This window comes from Tigriopus californicus, chromosome 1 (assembly GCF_007210705.1).
Source record: "Tigriopus californicus strain San Diego chromosome 1, Tcal_SD_v2.1, whole genome shotgun sequence".
NCBI classification, from domain to species: Eukaryota; Metazoa; Arthropoda; class Copepoda; order Harpacticoida; family Harpacticidae; genus Tigriopus; species Tigriopus californicus.
The window spans coordinates 15622791-15641477 of record NC_081440.1 but is presented as its reverse complement, the minus strand read 5'-3'; the positions used below and the strand labels follow the sequence as shown (position 1 = coordinate 15641477).

The following is an 18687-nucleotide window of genomic DNA, read 5'->3' as shown; positions in this document are numbered from 1 at the left end:
TTCCTTAAAGGTAATTTGTTGTTCAATTTGCAATTGCAAAGTTTTTAAAACCTTCTCGTCCCTGGTGCATCCTACAATTTCATTGATTCTCCATTGATATTAACACCAATTTCATTCAGGTGTTTTTCAAGTTTAAGACATATCTAATTTGAAATACATCGAGAGTTCTATAAGAATTTGACTCATGGAAGATCAATAGCAGGGACTTAGCAATGGGTCCAAAATACTGCCCTGAGGCACACCACATGCCTTATTTGTAAATTGTAACGTAATGAGAGCCTCAAGATCACTCACGATGTGCTGAATTCATGCAAAATGGTTGAAGTGCATCAAACAGAGGTACTTATAGTGTTTGGTTCAACGCAGCAACAATACCGATTAAACTTAATCAACGACTCGCCACCACACTTAAAAAAGGCCTCGAGGGACTCAAAATGAAATGATCTAATATGATTCATAGGTTAAATTGACAATATGGAAGAAAATTCAAAATCATCAAGGTTCTATTCATCCCCATATCGGTCCTCGTTATGCTTCCATTTATTTCTAAAATTGAAATGACGAAAAACAGGAAGAGGGCTCAGCCGAGATTTGAACCCGGGATCTCGCGCACCCGAAGCGCGAAAAATACCCCTAAACAACTGAGCCAATACTGTTTACTTACGTTTTGATAACTTGAAAAATTTTCCTACTCTTCCTCTGGTCTAACTTGATTTGAGCTTTCGACAGGTTGCTATGCTCCATTTTCCAGATAGGGAGCTTTGTTCTTGCGCCCAATCTCTCACTGCTGATCCATTGGATTTTTCTGTTTGCCTTTAAGTTGGCAGCTCTTTCAAGATTTTCAGCTTCGCTATTGGATATTCTTCGGTTTTGAGTGTCTTGTTGTTGTTGTTGTTGTTGTTGTTGCTGCTGTTGTTTCTGCTTCGTCTTCTGGGTTTCAATGCCTCACGGGGAAACTATTGGAGATTTTATTTGCCTCCATTCAGCATCCATCCTCAATCTTCTCACAACAGCTTCACCGTACGAACGATGGGGTTTGGTGCTAGTGGTAGCCTCTTCACTAAATGCCTTCAGGAGCCACTTCCATCTTGGACTGCTCAAGCTCTGGACACTCTCTATTTTGTAGTTCCTTGGGGCCGATGTTGTTTCCCAGGGATTGGGCAGAAAAGGCAGTCGCACTGACTATTAGCCATTAAAGGGGTGACTTTCCCGAAGATGGGTGCTCCATGTGGCCAGGACTCCCCGCCTGATGAGATGAGGTTGGCGAGTTGTTGCCCATCTTCAATAGAAAGGTGATTTCCACAAATTTGGAACACAAGGAAAAAGAGGAGGAGCAGAAGCAGGAGGAGGAGGAGGATGAGGAGGAGGAGGAGGCGAAAATGGCATCCTACCCATGGCCTCCATAGCTATTCGCTCGACGCAAAGTTTTTCTTCTTTTTTCCTCAGGAGCACATAAAAAGTAAGACTCCTTTCCCTTGCCAGCTTGGTGTTCTTCCCATGTGCAAAACACATTATTCCTACTTGTACAGACATATACTCACAAGCGAAGAGCTCGAAGAGTATGATTGAATAAGAAATGCGAGGCCACTCTTAATCTCGGGTCCTTTTTTATCATTTCTTCCCTTTCTCTACTTCGTATGGCAATCCAAGGAGGAACTAAAGGTTGTTCCATTTCCCTCTATTTTAGAACTTGGATCTGTCGGATTTGAGTGGAACACAAGAGAGAGGAGGGAGAAAGACAGCCCGAGTGATCCAATTGTTTTGGAACCTCGTGCTCCAATGACATTTGAAGCGGACAATTGGGCTCTGCGCTCCAAAAACACGATGGTGCTTAATTTCCTCTTGGTTCAGCCAGAGGCTGAAAATAAGACAGAGAGAGAAAGAGAGAAAGGGAGAGAGAAAGGGAGATAACCCAGGAAATGGTTGGAACAAGACATTTTCTGCATTTGATGTGCTCCAATTGAGATGGGCCAGAACAGATTGTTTTCCCTCTGAAGACAACCAACCAGATACTAAAGACGAGGAGGGAGAGAGAGAGAGAGAGAGAGAGAAAGAGAACGAGAAGGAGGAAACCGAGAAAACGAGAACCGCCAATTTCTAGCTAATGAATGGCTTTTGCTTGTTGTGTTCCACACTCAAGGAGGGAGTCCGTCCGGGCTCAGTGTCAGGCCGAAACGAGAGGCTCGCTAATGCCCTAATGGATGGTGCACAAGTCATTAAAATGATTCCCAAGGATAAGATACTGGATTGAGCGAGGCTGATATGCTCGGAGAGGCTAATTAATACTATTTGCTTCTGGGTCATCTCCAAAGGCAAAGCCATTTGGATGCCATTAGTTTGCTTAAGAACCCGGTGATACCTCTGGCTCGTTTGGCTCACGTTCTACGTGACTTCACATTAAATCATCGGGCACAAGGAAGTCACCCCATCTTTTAGAAAAAGGCGCACCAAAAGTCAATAAAAAATCCTCGAACCTTTTCCATTCCAAGTTGGATCGATGGATAACCAAATTTATGTTTGCCATTGTTTAAAGGCGCAGGGGACGGGTTTAGCAAATGTGCTTTCACCTGCTATTCCGTTTTTTATTCAGATGTGTGATTCAAAATTCCCTTTTAGTCTAACGTACTACATGAGACCTTGGAAGGAATCTTACATAATCAATCTGAGAGTGAGTGGAACGCTTCACGTTTGGACATTGATTCATTCCTACGTATGTTTCCATTTCATTGGGAAATTGTGGCGAAGAGTTTGAAGATCGGGTTGAATTGTGCGCTTGTGTGAGCTGAATTGGCAAAATGGAAATTGTCAAAATGCATATCGGTCCCCTTGTCGAATACAGCTCGTCTTCCAGCTATTCCTTTTCTTCCTCTCTTTTGGGGGAGATTCCATCAAGAGAAGGAAGGACAATTGGAAACGCACTTGAATGGAAAATTGATTGGCTTGAACGTCCAAAGGAGCCAAGGGACAAGAGACATCCACAGACATCGACAGCTATTGGCCTTTGACGATGAGGGGAGTTCAAAGGAGCCTTCAAGGAAACCACCTCAGCTCAAGCGTTAGATCCCAGAGACAGGGAGTCCATGGCTTTGGTAACAGGTTGCAAGCTGAATGCAATGTGTTTGTCATCGGGTTCAAACCAATTTAAAACCCACCACTTTCATGAAGGCGCCAGCTTGACTGCACTATCGGAATGAAGGTCTTTTGTGTACGTACTCCAATGTGTGACCTCAAGGCCTTCAGATCACCAAACCATGGCAGTTTGCCACTGGATTGCTCGAACTAGCTTTACTGTTGTTACCGTTTCATTGACTGGAAAATGAGACCGAATCTTGTTAAGAGACCACGAGATATTCACCGAAGAGGATTCACAAACCAAAGCTGAAGTATTTGGGGAGGACTGTTATTAGATTTTCCCCAAAAATGTGACTCTAAAGGCTCCTCCGCATGCCAAGCTCGCCTCTGCTTTTATCCCGGAAGCTGGGTTAATGAAATTAGGACCTTGTTCGGGTTTGTCCCCGTTTCCCTGTTCCCAGCTTCCTTGGCTTTAGTCAGATCTCTCCGTGGGACACACACACACACACACACACATGTCAAACTTTGGGATTCCTCGGAGTTTTTGTGCTCCCCGGAATGTCCTAAATAAAGGACATTTGAGCGATCTCTGTCCTGTTCCGTTTGTGCACGAAAGACACAATTGAACCGGTTAAGCAGGGTTAGAAATAAATAAATACCGCAAAAAGGGGAAAGAGAAGGATGGAAAGGATGGGAAGAAAAAGGAAAGAGAACCAACCTCGAACAGGAGGAAAACGATGAAGGAGAGCAGTGGGTATACTGTACGTAGACTAGAATGAACACAAAGACCCACGAACATCCAAGAGTGACTCAGACTCCCCATTGGATGATGATATGGAAAGAAGATCCCGAGTCGAGCAAGGAGTTGAGAGCAATGAAAACGACTCGACCAGCCGAAAAAGGGAGCCAAAAGAGAGAAAGACAGAGAGAGAGAGAGAGACCCGGAGAGAAAGACGGAGAAACAGAAAGAGAAGCGGGAACAGGATAAGACTGGGTTAAACAGAAGGTAGGATGCAATAAAAGTGTGGTTTCGGGTTTCAGGCAATGGTGTAATACGAAATTCCAAATGTCTTCAAAGCCACGCAGAGACCCATTCGGGATTCATTTCAACGACCAATTTCCCCTTATCCCTCTTCAAACTCGGCTTTCTATTGCTAGCTGATCGATCACTTTTCACCAGAGAGTTAGTTTACAGTATCCAGCTGTCAGAGGTATTCATTCCTCTGACTGGAGCGGTATTAGAACATGAGCCCATTTGAAGAGGATTAACAGGGGATGGATGCATGGATGGATGGATAAATGGCTGGTTGGGTGGGAGGGTGGATGGATGTTTGGCAGGATGGTTGGATTGGTTTACCTTGGAATGAAGTTGAGAGACTTGATGAGAATTGTCTTTGTCCAGCCCTTATCAGTTCTCCGTCCAGTCTAGTTGAATTTTCCTACGGGACAGGCGAATGACAAGGAGTGGGATCAAAAATGTAACGGTTCTTGTCCTTATGGTAGTGGCATCAACTTTCGAGTGAGAAAAGCCGTTGTCAATCCGGGTTCAGGGCTATGGGCTTGATGGGTCCAACGTAGACACAGAGCGAGGAGGATTGGTGTTCCACCATCGTGATGGTTGAGGAAAAAAGGCTCAAGGTTCACTAAGGTAGTTTCTTTGAACAAGCAACTTTGGTCCAACGATTGCGTTCCTAAACGGAGGCGGACCAGAACTGACTGCTATTTTTGGGCACTTGGATCCTCTTTGGTGCTCAAGCATGGAATGAGTAAGCCTCGGTGGATGGATTTGGAAGTAGACGACGGCAAAGAAGAAGAAGAAGAAGAAGAAGAAAAAGAACATGAAGAAGAAGAAGACGAGCACGAGAATGAGAAGAAGTTGTCGAATTGAGCTGCTGATGTAGGGCTGAGTCAGGGTGTGGTGATCGCAGTACACCCAAAGAAGGCGGATAAGACGGGACTCAGAAGTACGATACCCGCATCTTCCTCTGTCCGCCTCTTCCTCTTCTTCTCCTTCATTCCTCCTTCCTCCCCTCCATCCTCTCCTTGAAGCGATGATGTTCCAAATGTCCCAGCTCGTGACCGATCCCTTCTCACATGTGCACTCCACCACCACCATTGCCACCACCACCACCACCAACCACCGCTACCATTACCATTGCGACCAACACTCCTCGATCCACCCCAGTCTCGCGTGTTCCGGGACGGTGGAAAATATGGAGACCAAGAGGAGAAGAAGAAAGAGAAGAATAAGGAGGAGGAGCAGCGGGAGGACAAGAAGGAGGAACACGAAGAAGATGAAGAGAGTGGCAGGGGCAGATTGCCACAGACACAAAACCAAGAGAACACAACGAGAAAGGGGACCAGCAGCTAGACTAGTAGCTTTAGGGGAAGAAGTGGTGGTGGTGGTGGTGGTGGTGGGTGCTGTAGCTGCATCAACAACTTCCATTCCAGCCGGCAAAGGTTCACAAGGTTCATTCCATAGAGGCCATGGAACCAACCGGGAATGTGTGAGGGAGGGGGGAAAGGAACAGAGAAGCGATGCCCAAATGGGACCGGGAAATGGGCTTCACAATACATCGAGGGAAAGAATAGAGAATGAAAGAGAGAGAGAGCCAGAGAGGAACAGAGAACCGGTAAGAGAGAACAGGATAGTTGTTGAGGTGCCTCCATTTCCCTCTTTCACTCGCCCTCCTCCCCTTTTAAGAAACACCACCAGCCTTGATGATCTCGGAATGAGAAACTGTTCCAAGTCTCTCTTGGTCGCCACCTACTCGGAGACGACCGACTGATGCCTGATCGTTTAAGTTCCAAGTAACATCATTTCGAGCATCACAGCATCATATTGTTACACAAACACCCAGCAACCACCAGTCTTGGAACGAGTCCAGTAACAAATCCCTACACTTTTAAAGCATTGGTTCCTCTCTAGCGTTGAAGCAACCATTCGTTGGATCACCTCATTCCAAATTCACGTTTAAAGAGCAGGGAAACCTAATTGGACCTGCTAATAAATATGGTTCACAGTCCGAATGACAGGCTCTCTCTCTCTCTCTCATACACACACACACACACACATGCTTGCTCGCTTCCTCTATGCGTATGGTGGCCCCCGATGGTAGAGCTTGAGTGAGCCTGGGACGTGTGGAACCAACAGCTGTCCCTCCATCCCTCCCTTTTTTGAGCATGGCAGCCTCAGCTGTCACTCGTTCGATCCCGTTCACTACTACGATATGCTTATGCATCCAACTTCCATCCCAAAGGGGACAGAACGGGAGAGACCGAGAGAGAGAGAGAGAGCAAGGGAAGGAAGGAGACCACACTTCTCTTCTTTTCGTGTGTATCTCTCTTTCTCTCTCTCGCTCACTTTGACTCTGTCTATGACTAGCACATACATACTCTATATAGTGGTACTCATACACACACGACATTCTACCCTTGGGTGATAAAGGGGATCGGATCCAAATTTTTGACTCAAATGGCTCGAGATGGAATGGATGATGCATATCACATCAACTTGGGTGCAGAGTGCAGAGTGCTAAGCGGGCCTTCTTTGGGGAGTGGGCTGAGGGGGGGAGGGCTCGTCAGAAAAATGACAAAAGCCTCTCGTAGCATTTGAGTCGCGTCTTGGGAGGATATTCTTCTCCCCTTGCCTCTCTCCCGATTCATGCGACGACCCAAGAACTTGAGATTTTGAGATTTTGAGATAAGGAGCAAAAACAGATGTAGGAAGAAGGTTGAAGGCACAAGAAGGAGCAAGGAGGCGGAAGCTGCATCAACCGGTGGTTTTGTTAGTAAATTAGGGTAGAAATCCGAGCCAGTGGTTCTCAATTTATCATGGTCGTGTCGTGAACCAATTTCGAGGTGCCAAAGCCAAACTCCGATTTATGTAGATTCTGAAGCATAACTTTGGCTTTTTTTCAATTCCTTCCCTGGGAATAGCAGTCAATGTTGTTCCTTAAAGAACATTAGAATAACGGGAGGATCTAGGGAAAAGGTTTGAGCTTGGCACAATTCACTTGTGAGAGTGAGAAATAAAGATGGAATTGCCGACAATTTCCCAATTTATGGGACATTCAAGCCAATATATTCTTCCTCTGCCGGCATGCACCTTTTGGATACAGAACAATGCACTTTCCAATGTCTCCATTGTTTTTTATGATAACACCTATGGTTATGGCGTCATGGAAGTCGTAAAAAGCAAGAGCTACTTATTAGATAGGTTGCGTGATATGCCAAATTTGCATTCAGTTTCCCTTCCTGAAAAAAGAAAAAAAATCCAAAAATATTGATTGCAGTGGTTACTTCTCAGAAAATATCCCTGAATGAGACATATTGTGTTGTAAAAATCATTTCTGTTTCTCGTTCAATTTTTTCACATGTTACATTCCGGTTCCAAAGTGACTCCGATAGAACCAAGTTTTGAATCGCTTCGAATTCTCTTCAATAGACTTGAGCTTATTTCACCATATGGCAAGTCACATTTGACGATCAAAATGTCTAAAGCTCCGAGTTCTCCAAAGTTCCCTATCAATCAAGCTTTGGATCAAAGGCATTCGAGAGGATTCACTTTCTGAATATGTAATTCCCTTGTGCCACCTCTCTCACCGTTAGCCTACATCTTCCTACGTGAGCTCCTTTTCCATGCTTCCGAGGCCAAGAATTACACGTAAGATGAGGAGGGAAAAAACCGGGCCACAGAGAAATCTTTTTGATCAAGAATATCGATTTGCTTGCTGTTTGTGAGTGTACGTACGTACGGACAGTACAAATGGCGTGTGCATGTGTCTAAACCAATGAGGATCGCAAGATCGTTTCGCATGCTCGCGTCGCTTTTTTCCATTCTCTCGTGAGGACCAAGCGAGACTTCCTTTACATTTAATGCGATCCACGACCCAAAAGCAAATGATCTTGATATTGGGCTTGGCCCAGGAACACGGGAGATGAGCGGCACAGGCACCCACCCCTCCATCCATGAATGTGGGGAAGTAGTGTGTATCACGTTATATATCGTTAGCATCACGAAGTGAAGAAATGTCGTCGGGCCACAATCATCGGTCCCAAGCTAAATGGATCCAAGCTGAGCAGTCACCCCTCCAAATATAAAGTAAGCCGCCTCTGGGATGGACCATTATCCAAATTTGTACCGGCTTACCAATCCCACAGAGTGTGGGATATTTGTTTCATGAATTTTGATGCTTGCTTCAAACGCGGTCGTCATGACCTTGTTTGCGGTCAAGGAATATGTACATAAATGAAACGATGTCACTTACGGATATGTCCACCATTTTAGGGGCACTCTTACTCGAGAGTGGTTCCTGAGAGGTACAAACCCAAAGTAGCGAGTTCCTCTTTGCTGGCTTAAAGACTGCTCGGACTAGGTCGGCGAGGGCTCGTGTGAGAGTATCAAAATCCGTCGGTTTCTGTATGTATGTGTGTGTGTGTGTGTGTGAGTGAGAGAGAGAGAGAGAGAGAGAGGTTAATGGAAACTTATTGTATGATGTCACAAAAGTGCAAAAGGCCATTTTGAAAAATATCTTTGGGGGACAGATACATGGTAAACCCTTGCTCGGACAACGACTCGTGCAATCTCGCCACAGAGGTAGCTAGAATCGTTCACTGAGCAAAAGTAATGATTTTGTGCCATTTGGAACATGAAAGCCCTCCGAAATTTAAGCTGAAGCCCAAGTCATGTCAGGAACAAGAATGGTTCGATGAATACAATTTGAAAGCCACTTGACTCGCCTAAGAAGCTCTCTGAAATTTGGGGCCACATTTGGCACTCGTATGAACTCCAAACGGCCGAAACAACAAGGACACGAATGAACCACTGTGAGCGACCCCCCTACATACAGTGCATTGTCGAAGAGGGCAAAGCGAGGTCAAGCCAGCTTCAAACTCTAATAGGAACAAATAGTGAGCAGAGCGCTATATGGGGAGAGAAATACTGTAGGGTAGGTGTGGGCATGGGTTTGGGTGTTTCTTGTCCAATTTAATCTTATTTATGTGTGTTATGGTCTTGCTTCGGAGATCATCAACTTGCCAGGACGCAAAACCTCCACTCCGCCTCCTGAAGCCACCAACCATAAACCAGAATCAGGGACTCTCATATTGCTCGACCAAATCTGACCAAATTGCTCCGAGATGTGGGAGGGAAGCTCGTCATTTCTGAGCTCTCACATGACAGCTGACATCCAAGCAACTTTCTTTCAGTTTTACTTGGTTCAGCGACAAGACACATTAGGATTCAACCCCTCCCCCCCCAAAAAAAAATATTTGTACTGCTTTGTTCGCATAGTTATCAGTTGAATAGAGCCAATATAAATTCCAAACAATTCCAATATGCTGTACAGCCCCAAAATATGGTGGATCATGGTGTCGTGGTAAGAGCGAGAGAAAAGACGGGCAAGAAGAATGAATCCCTGTTGTCCTCCTGCTCCTCCTTCCATCCACTATACGTAAGTACGTAGCCCCCTCTCTCTCTCTCTCTGTCTGTGTCTCTCTCCTATTTAAGGATTTATGCGCTATCTTGGCAGCTCTGGATCCAAACGCACAGGCCGGACACAAATATTTGCATATCCCCCATATGCAATATTTTGGTTAGATGCTTCCACACGGACTACGGACCAATAAGAGAACCCAACTACCATCAGCTCGAGATTTTTCTCCAAGAGGTTGCCTCACAGATGATGACGGCGGAGACGAAGAAAGCGACAGTAGAGAATCGAAGGGGGCCCTTCATAAAACCGAATATGTATAAGAGTATTTGTTCAACGAAAGCCCTCTCCTTTGGTCATGGCGCAAAAACGACAGGGAGGGGATGGTTTGATAGAATGGGAGGCTATTGATACCACAACAATGTCTATTCACCCGAGATGAGCACAAAAACTTGAGAAACAACATCTCTTGCAGGTATGGTGCACATACCTCATGTCGACTACCTACTAAAACTTACTACTACTACTACTACTACTAGTACTACTTCTACTACTACTGCAAGAAGTGATCTAGCACGGGGATCATATTTCATCACGCCACATTGTGATGTGTTCCATCGGCCACCAGGCTATTGAGCGTGTATCAATGGTGTGCGATAACCTTACTTTTTATGGGCTACTTCAATTCCGAACCCAGAGTGTCATTCCAACCGAAACGAAGCTTTTGGGCATTGTGGAATTTCGTATTGACGTGTTTCTTTCAGCCAAGTGAATCACTTCTTTGGGGTTCGCAACTCCACCCGGAAGAAGCTTAACATAGCTAACTTGATTACTGCACATCCCTAGGAATTTTGCACTTTGCTATTCTCCATGAAGTGATTGGGAAAACGCGTGAGAAACTGAACATCAGGTCGGGGAAGAAGAGCAGAAATTTCCTGGCTCCAACCGGAGTAAAAAAATCTCATCAATTTGGAGTGTTCCAATATACAGCAGAATACGGCAAAAGGACCGACTGGAGAGAGAGGGGAAGCGCACCCACCGTTGGCAGTTGGTTGAGACATTCGGGAATGGTTATGTTAATTTCTAGAATAAGAGATGGTCAATTTCAGATGGTAGTTTAAGCCTCCTCGGATCGACTTGGTGTGCTGGCTTGTGGAATTCGGTAATCGGCAACCAGTCCATCCCAGAAGTGATGTGGGATAGGACTTTGTCGTCCAATGTGCCGACGTTCCAACGATTCATCCCAAAGTTTCTCGTGTCTTCTCAACTATTCCTGGCCGAAGATCTTCTTGCTCCCTGTTCCAACCAGAGGGCAAAGTTAAATTTTGGAGAAGGTAATTTGCTGGGACGGACTTTTTTCGTAATTTGGGAAAGGCCTCAACAAGCAGCCAGCCTGGTTTTCTGTTCTGGGGTTGAGGTAGGTAGACCGACCGTCACCTGCCAGGACCATTTGTTTTTGAGGGGGGGGTTTCCTTTTCTTTAATGAATCGATTCGATCTTGAGCAGCTTTGCGACAAAAACACCCGCGTAACGATGTTTCAAGCCAGGAAGGAGACACACTCACATTTTTCTATGCCAGGCAATTTGAGTGTAAGTACCTTTTCTTCCGGTAATTTAGGAACACTCATCCCGAGCACCCCATTTGGAGGTCTGGACGAATGTGCGTCCCTAGAAACGAGCAGGAGTGCCGTTCACATTCCCCTGGAGCTCTTTTATATTCCTGTTGGCTTTAAATAAGGCGACGTGCTCTCTTTTAGGCTGATTCATTATTCCACGGATCGGACCAAGAGACCCTTCTCTACCTCGCCTCAAGATGGAAGAGGACGTGGCATAAAAAAAAGTTAGAGTTATAGAGCGGAAAAAATCTGGAATTATGCTCTCTCTCCATCTCTTTGTTTCTTTCTCTCTTCTGCTTCTGCTTCTTCTTGTGAAGTTCCACTTTGAGAGATGGCATTCTTAAAAGGGAATCCATGCTCCACTCGTTCCCTTAATAAATGAGGCGCAGGAAGAGAAATGATGGCGGCATCAACCACCCTCATTCACTGTTCAAGAAAATTATGGCCACATACAACAGAAGAGAATCCCAAGTGGAACTCATTCTCAACCTTGGACATTTCAATCCGACCCTGCAAAAGGGCCAGGTTCGAATCCCGCGTTGATTTGACAAGCTCAGCCAATCAATACGCCATGTGAGACCGTGGCTCGTCAGGATTGGTCCAACAAGGCACTCAATCTCGACACATCCTTGCATTTTCTCATGGCTCGCTCTCAAGACTCAACTGACATTTCTGCCAACTATTAACCTTACAACGGAATACATTCTCAAACAGGTGTACATCTATGCTCATCATTTCTAATACGATTGTCACGCATTTTATGGTTTGATGTCATGTGAAATTGGTTTGAATTTCTCATGGCCATCAAGTTTTGGTGTGCCGGTCTATTATTGATTGGTCCTTTAGCCTGAGAAGAGAGGCAAGTTGTTCCAGGACCCCTCGTCGCTCTTTTCCATTGTGGGGGCCCGTGTTCCAAAATCAAGCCTCAGATCAGACATGACATTTTCTAACCCAAGATTGGCTTTCAAGTGCATGAATCGAACCCGATCATAACCCTCGATCCTGTTGCAACCACTTTGCGGAAGTACACCCATGCATATATATTAAGTAAGTTGATAGATATGATGGGACTTTTCTTACGTTCCACATTCAATTACCCCGGTGAATTGTTCTACTCAAGCACATCTAGTTTGATTTGGTGTCTCTTCAGGTTCCTTACATTCATTCATTCATTCATTCATTAGAGCTAGTTTGCTATTCGATGCCCACCAAAGGAACCTTTAAATACTTTAAATAACGAAATGCTGAAATCACTTTTAAGATGCATTAAATGAAGGTGCAAAACGTTCCATCAAACACGCTTGACCATGCCTGTTCTGTTCAAACTAATACGCTAAAGTCAATAGCATTATTTTTTGCCTTTCAGCCATCATGGTTGAAATTCTCCTAACGAGCAAAATCATACGATATTTGATCAATTGATTACATTTCCCTCGAATGTAGAATTGGGATTGTAAAACTCATGAGTTCGGTGCTGTCTAGTGCTGGTTCGCGTCTGGGCTCGAGTCCGAGGTCACGCGAGTCATTGAGAAGGGACTCGAGTCCGGACTCGTCAAAAAATATTCATTTTTTCCTAGAAGTTCGCAATAAGAGTCTCTTTGGTAGACCTGACTCTAGTAAAAGACTCGAGTCCGGGGAAAAGTCAAAATATCAACGGACTTTCCGCAGCACTAGTGCTGTCACTTTGCTTAAAAAGTCAAACATGACCCAACGGTGGCCTGAGCAAAATTGTCATTAGTTATAGATAGGTCTTTTTCTTATGCACACAAAGGCATTTTCTTAAGAAAATCGGTTGTCAGCACCGATCAGGTTGCTTACAGATCATATGTAGCAATGTATGAAATTTCACTCATTTCTTCTCTTTCCGCATTCCTTTTCAGCCGATTGTTCTTCATTGTTGTTTCATAGTTGTCTAGTTCAATTCACCGGTTCATTATGGTTCCCGTCCGGATCTCAATCGTCCTCGTCTTAGTTGCTTTCTTGTCCGCCACTGCCCAAGGATCTACTCCCGACAACCCAAATCACATCAAGTCCAGTCCCAAGAAAGAGGAACGGGCTGCGGCTAAATTGCCACCCTGTGCCGCTTGTGCCGCCCTCGTGGGGTCGTTCGAAAAGGGAATGGAGCGAACGGCCCGTGGAAAATTCGAAGGCGGAGATGCGGCTTGGGAAGAAAAGAACCAAGGCAAAGGATACGCCTCCAGTGAGGTCAGATTCGTAGAAATCCAGGAGAGGATCTGCAAAGATTTGGAACGCGGCGAAACCCAATGTCATGATAACCATCACTCTTGGGAAGATCATTTGGAGACCTGGTGGAAGATCCAACCCATGGAGACCCGGGCCCCCTTAAAAGATTGGCTGTGTATTGAGACACTGAAGGCGTGTTGCCCAGAGGAACATTTTGGAGCCGATTGTGAGCCTTGCTTCATGAAAGACAAGGACGGCGTGATTTGTTCCGGGAACGGCAAATGCAAGGGCTCGGGCACACGTAAAGGCAACGGCAAATGCGCCTGTGATAGGGGCTACGGCGGGGAGCTCTGCGAGAAATGCGCCGTGGGCTTCTACGAATCCTACAAGGATGAGGACAAGGCTCTCTGCTCACCGTGCCACAAGAGCTGCCTCGGCCATTGCACCGGATCGGGTCCCAAGAATTGTGCCGCTTGCAAGGGCGGCTACACCATGGACAAAGAGCATGGATGCACAGACATTGACGAATGCCTCCTCAGCCAGCCCTGCACGGGCAACAAGTTCTGCGTGAACACGGAGGGCACATTCCAATGTTTGCGGTGCGACAAGGCGTGCAATGGATGCGAAGGGGATGGGCCAGACTCGTGTCTGGTCTGTGCCGAAGGTTTTGTCAAGAACAAAGATGGCTTGTGCATCACGGAGCAGACCGCGGGTAGGATATTCACGATCTCGAATACCAGGTTTTTCACCTATATTGGTCTGGGTGTGGCGGCTTGCATAATCTTTCAAAGGTCCGTTGTGGTGGCCGGGATCTTGGGTTTGGTGATTGCGGTGTACATCACGATTTCAGAGTATTACTTGCAGAACGCGTCGGGCGAGTTGAAACCGATATTGTAAGCACCCTCCCTCTTTCCTGCATCATTTCTTGCCAAATGGCGAGACCGAAATAAGAATTGATAAGAAACCACGTTCGTTTGCTAGTCTTTGTAGAACCAATAAATACGTCAGATTGCCAACAAGCGTGGAACTTCTTTGAGCTAATCAGTCTACACTAAGGGCAATTTTTCTTTTACTGTTTTCACATTCTGATACTTATTTATTCTGAGTGTCCCATGTTGACTCCGCCTATTCATGTTTGATGCCTTGGGATCATCCATACAATACCGAAGCTTAAAACATGACTACTTCTCAAATACTTTAACTAAAATCAACGCTCTTTTCACTCGGTTTCATTATTTGATATTCCTGCATGCGATGATGTCTTTGCTCAGAAATGGTATTCGCACTAAGTTTTGTGTTGGGCGTTGTTTTATTTTCACTTGTTCATTTCTTGTTTCCTTCAAATTTCAGATGAATCAAATGACGCCTCTGAGCCTGGCAAAACCGAATTATAGGACTTGGGGTGATTGTTATCTTGAGCTTATTTCCATTTTATTCGTTTTGTTCACATGACTATCCGACAATTTGTTATCAAGAGACCAGTGAGAGATGACTGGTTATTAGAATTCCCGTTGATCACCTCTTTGTGCACGCGTCGTATCATTTCTCTGGAAAAGAGACAAGTCGCAGAAGGTTTAGACCATCTTTTCATCCTTTGTTAAAATTTGAAAATAATTCATACAGAATAAAGGAAACATTTGTACTTTCTTTTTTATTCATTTGCATTTTGATAGTCCAATAGAATGTATGAAATAAAACTTTCTTGAAATTGATCGTCGTGGGATCGAAGTTAGATTTTCGAGGGTGAACTTTTATTTAAAGCAATACTGATCGAGGTTGCACTTCGCTTCTAGGTAACTCGACACAACGGAAAACTCGACACATGAAAAGTCGACACATTGAAAAACTGTATGTATCAGAAAACTCGACGTGTCAAAAAACACGACATATCAAAACCTGCGACAGATGGGGAAAACATGACTGCCTGAAACCATTTGATAACATATCTGGTTGAGGAGAGTGCAAATTGTTTAATCTTAGCTGGAATTATTTTTCGTGTTTTTTACTTGAAAGTTACTTCTCTGGAAAAAAATTTTTTTTTGTGTTTTCCTCGAACTGCGGCTAAACATCAATAGCAGGTATGCTCGCGCATAAACGTAAGAATATGTTTCAAGGTAATTCGCCGGAATTAATCTCCGCTGAAAATCTTTCAGCACATAAATCGCGAAAATTAATTCCACGCGAATATTGATTTCTTTGCAGTAATTGGAGATGGAGATAAGGTATGCCTTCTTAAGATCCCAATACTTCTGCTATAAAAATATATATAAAAAAATATAATGCTTGTTGGTAAACCGTCAAAAAAAGTCATTGAAAAGCTTGGAACTGAAATTTATATTTGTTGAGTTTTCTAATGTATAGAGCTTTCCAATGGATCGAAGTTTTCGATGTGTCAAGTTTTCCGATATGGCGCGTTTTTCGGTGTCGAATTCTCCACTGTGTCGACTTTTCCTGTGTCGACTCTTCCGTTGTGTCAAGCTACCCTGGAGCCTTGCAGTTCATTCTCAATCTTCCGGGGTTTTTTTTATTTTAACGTTTTTGTTTTTGGCTCATATGATTCTAGGACTGATATTGCTTCATTGATGAACACTTTCTTTCACAAGTATCAACTTAAATATGCAATCCTAGGTTCATAACCGTTTCAAAGCAACCCCATCGAAACTTTCCAGTAGAACGTGTGATATTGGAAACGCATTTGACTCACCTGCCACATGTTGCCTGTACTCGAATCAAAGTGGAAATCTTTCTGAATGGCAAAGTCATAGACCACAATTGGCGAGGGCTCCTGGAAAAGTGGGTACAACCGTGATTCCAAATGAGCATTCGTGGTCAACAATCCCCAACCCGTGGGACTCGAGAAATCGTCCCAAGCGATGGCCATGGATCGGTTCTCGGCGATCCGGTATTCCACCTTGTACTGCTCGTTGATCCACGATCCAAACTTGAGTTGGCAAAACTGCACTCCAAATGGGAAATCCGTGAAATTCGGCTCACACGCGCTCTTGGTGTGGATGGAGATGATGTAATCGAAATCCCCGTTATGCTTGACCAACCCGACTTGTCGATAGACAAACCGCTCCTCAACCGAATTGTGAAGGATCACTTCCGGGGCCCAAGCCTTGGAGAAGGGCAAAGGGATGGACTCGATGTCATCGTATTGAGAGGGATCCCACTGATATCGCGGGTCCGACCATTGCAGCGACATCCAGCCATCTGTCTTGAAGGTACCCGAAGCAAAGTCCAAGTCCACGGATCGAATGGAGAGACTCATTTCGATGAGGGTCCGATCTCTTTTCCTGGCTGGAGGCAGATTCTCGCTCTCGTAAAGCCCGAGGGGCAGGTCCCGCAGAAGTCTGACTTTGGCCTTGATGCTGGGTCCAACCCCTTGGGATGCGGGGATGAACCAGCTGGCCATGGATGCCCAAGAGAGGAGGGTGAAAAGGAAACGCGTTCGAGAATGATGGGTCATCATAGTGAGAGAATGAACTAAAATTATTTCTCCTTTTTCTTTGGGTGGGCCAATCTCGTTTGTCAGTTCGTAAAGCTCGTAAAAATGTGATGTCGTTGTCCATTATTGCCACTTCGAGCTAACTTCGATGTTCCTCCCCCAAAGGATGAGTAATAGACTAATAGCCGCCCTAGCCTACGTATGACTAGAGTCGGAACTCTGTCAATTTTATGATTTGGGCCATTGACCTTCAGATTTATGACGGAGCCATAGATTGTCGAAACTTGAAAAACTGCTAGAATTAGTAATGCTAACAAAAAAACCGGCTATATCTTAAGATTAAGCCAGGAAAAGAACAACTGAAAGAGTTGAGCCACCAGCAATTGGTTACGAACTTGACATGTTTCCATCAATTGGCCTTTGGACCCTTTGTTCAGCTTCTATGAAATGCTGAATATCGGGTATAATTGTGTAAATGCTCAATTGGAAGGGTAGAGGAAACGCGTTTTCTTTTTTAAAAAAAATCAATAGATTTCATATATGATTCAACTCTGGTAGCAAATCATTATCAAATATTTTTTTATTGTTCCATCAAATCCTTTTTACCATCATCGTTCGAACTTTTTGGCCTTTGTCTGCCTAAGAAAAAAAGAATTAAGTAAATAATCACAGTCGGCCCTCAGCGCAACATCATCTTTTTCCTTCTTCTATTATCATACTTAGCATCTATCCATCCTCTTTCCAACCCTTTCCCTCTCATGAAGAAATGCAATGATCTGTAAGATAAAAGTCCCTTTGGATCTCTTCATCCTGTGCTTAAAATTCAGTACGTACATGCACTCTGGCAAAAGAGTCAATCGCTCGCTAAAATGTACGTCTTTTAAAACTTGAGCGGTTGTTGCCCGATCTGTTGTTCATTGTATTGCATCATCATTTAAAACTACACCTATGCCAATTCCCAAGGGATCAAAATAAGCGGCGGGAAAAAAGTTCATCAGGGTTGCATCCTCAGGAACAAAATTCATTATCAACAAGAAACCCTTACATCCCCTTTTGAACAAATTTACGAATCTTGTTTGAAAATATCTTCTGAGCATCTCAGTGTGGCAAAAAAAGTTCCAAAAAAGTCCAAAGCTTGATAAAAGCCCTTTCAATTCCAAGTGGGCTATTGTCTTCGGCTTCTGCTTCTTCTTCTCCTAAATACATGACGTCAAACTAACAAGAAATGTCAAGTCTCTTTACTGCCAACCGTGTTAAAAATGGGCATTGCCAGCGCCATTTTTTGTCGGCAAGACTCTTTGAAATTGGGTCAAGGTTCTTACTTATTAACGATGCACGCTCTTTTTCTGTCCAGATTAAGCTCAAAAGTGCATCTGAATGCCGTTAAATTGTTTTTCTCTGCTCGTGCATCTTTACGCCCGAAAAAAGGACGATTGGTGTGTTCAACAACAGCACCGCGTTCATGTAAAAGTGAGTGTTTTTGGTGTTGGCAAGAAAACCGTGCAAAACACGACCCTCTAAGGCACGGTTTTCATTCACTTTCAAATGATTAATTGTCTGGTGTATAGAGGTTTGATTAAATTCAATTGTTGTCTCGTTGAGAAGAATGCATACGCATATACATATTCAAACCAGATAGACTCAAGGTCTTTGTACTCACACATTTATCATCGTCGTTGTCAAATTTGCCAGGTCATGATGATCCTGGCAGGCTTTCAAACACAACAACGGCCCGAACATAGATTTTGAGAAATATTTTATTGTTTTTGGTGGGTACAAAAATAAAGATTTACTCCAGAGCAAAAGCCACGGAGGTTGAGGCACGCAAAGCATTCATAGATATTGCCACGAAGCAAGTCACCTAAACGGTAGTTATGAATGATGTTCTACCGCTTGATACCTGGTCCAGGTAGGTACTCAGAGGAATGGGGTA

At 44.4% G+C, this 18687-nt stretch overlaps 2 protein-coding genes across 3 annotated transcripts; one reads left to right on the top strand and one right to left on the bottom strand.

Moving 5' to 3' along the window:
• The first annotated feature begins 11917 nt into the window (after window positions 1-11917).
• Window positions 11918-14948, top strand: LOC131877709 (cysteine-rich with EGF-like domain protein 2). 2 transcript variants are annotated; one of them, XM_059223467.1, is made up of 3 exons: window positions 11918-12169; window positions 13003-14199; window positions 14657-14948. In XM_059223467.1, exons 2-3 carry the CDS (start codon window positions 13058-13060, stop codon window positions 14658-14660), a joined length of 1146 nt encoding a protein of 381 aa, XP_059079450.1. In that variant the 5' UTR covers window positions 11918-12169; window positions 13003-13057; the 3' UTR covers window positions 14661-14948. The 2 variants fall into 2 exon arrangements, with proteins under 2 accessions (XP_059079450.1, XP_059079458.1); XM_059223475.1 differs by having other exon boundaries at window positions 11921-12169; window positions 13003-14018.
• Window positions 14714-16831, bottom strand: LOC131877732 (neuronal acetylcholine receptor subunit alpha-4-like). The gene is made up of 2 exons (XM_059223499.1): window positions 16011-16831; window positions 14714-14853 (listed from the first exon to the last, which is right to left on the bottom strand). Exons 1-2 carry the CDS (start codon window positions 16776-16778, stop codon window positions 14806-14808), a joined length of 816 nt encoding a protein of 271 aa, XP_059079482.1. The 5' UTR covers window positions 16779-16831; the 3' UTR covers window positions 14714-14805.
• Between the last annotated feature and the right edge of the window lie 1856 nt (window positions 16832-18687).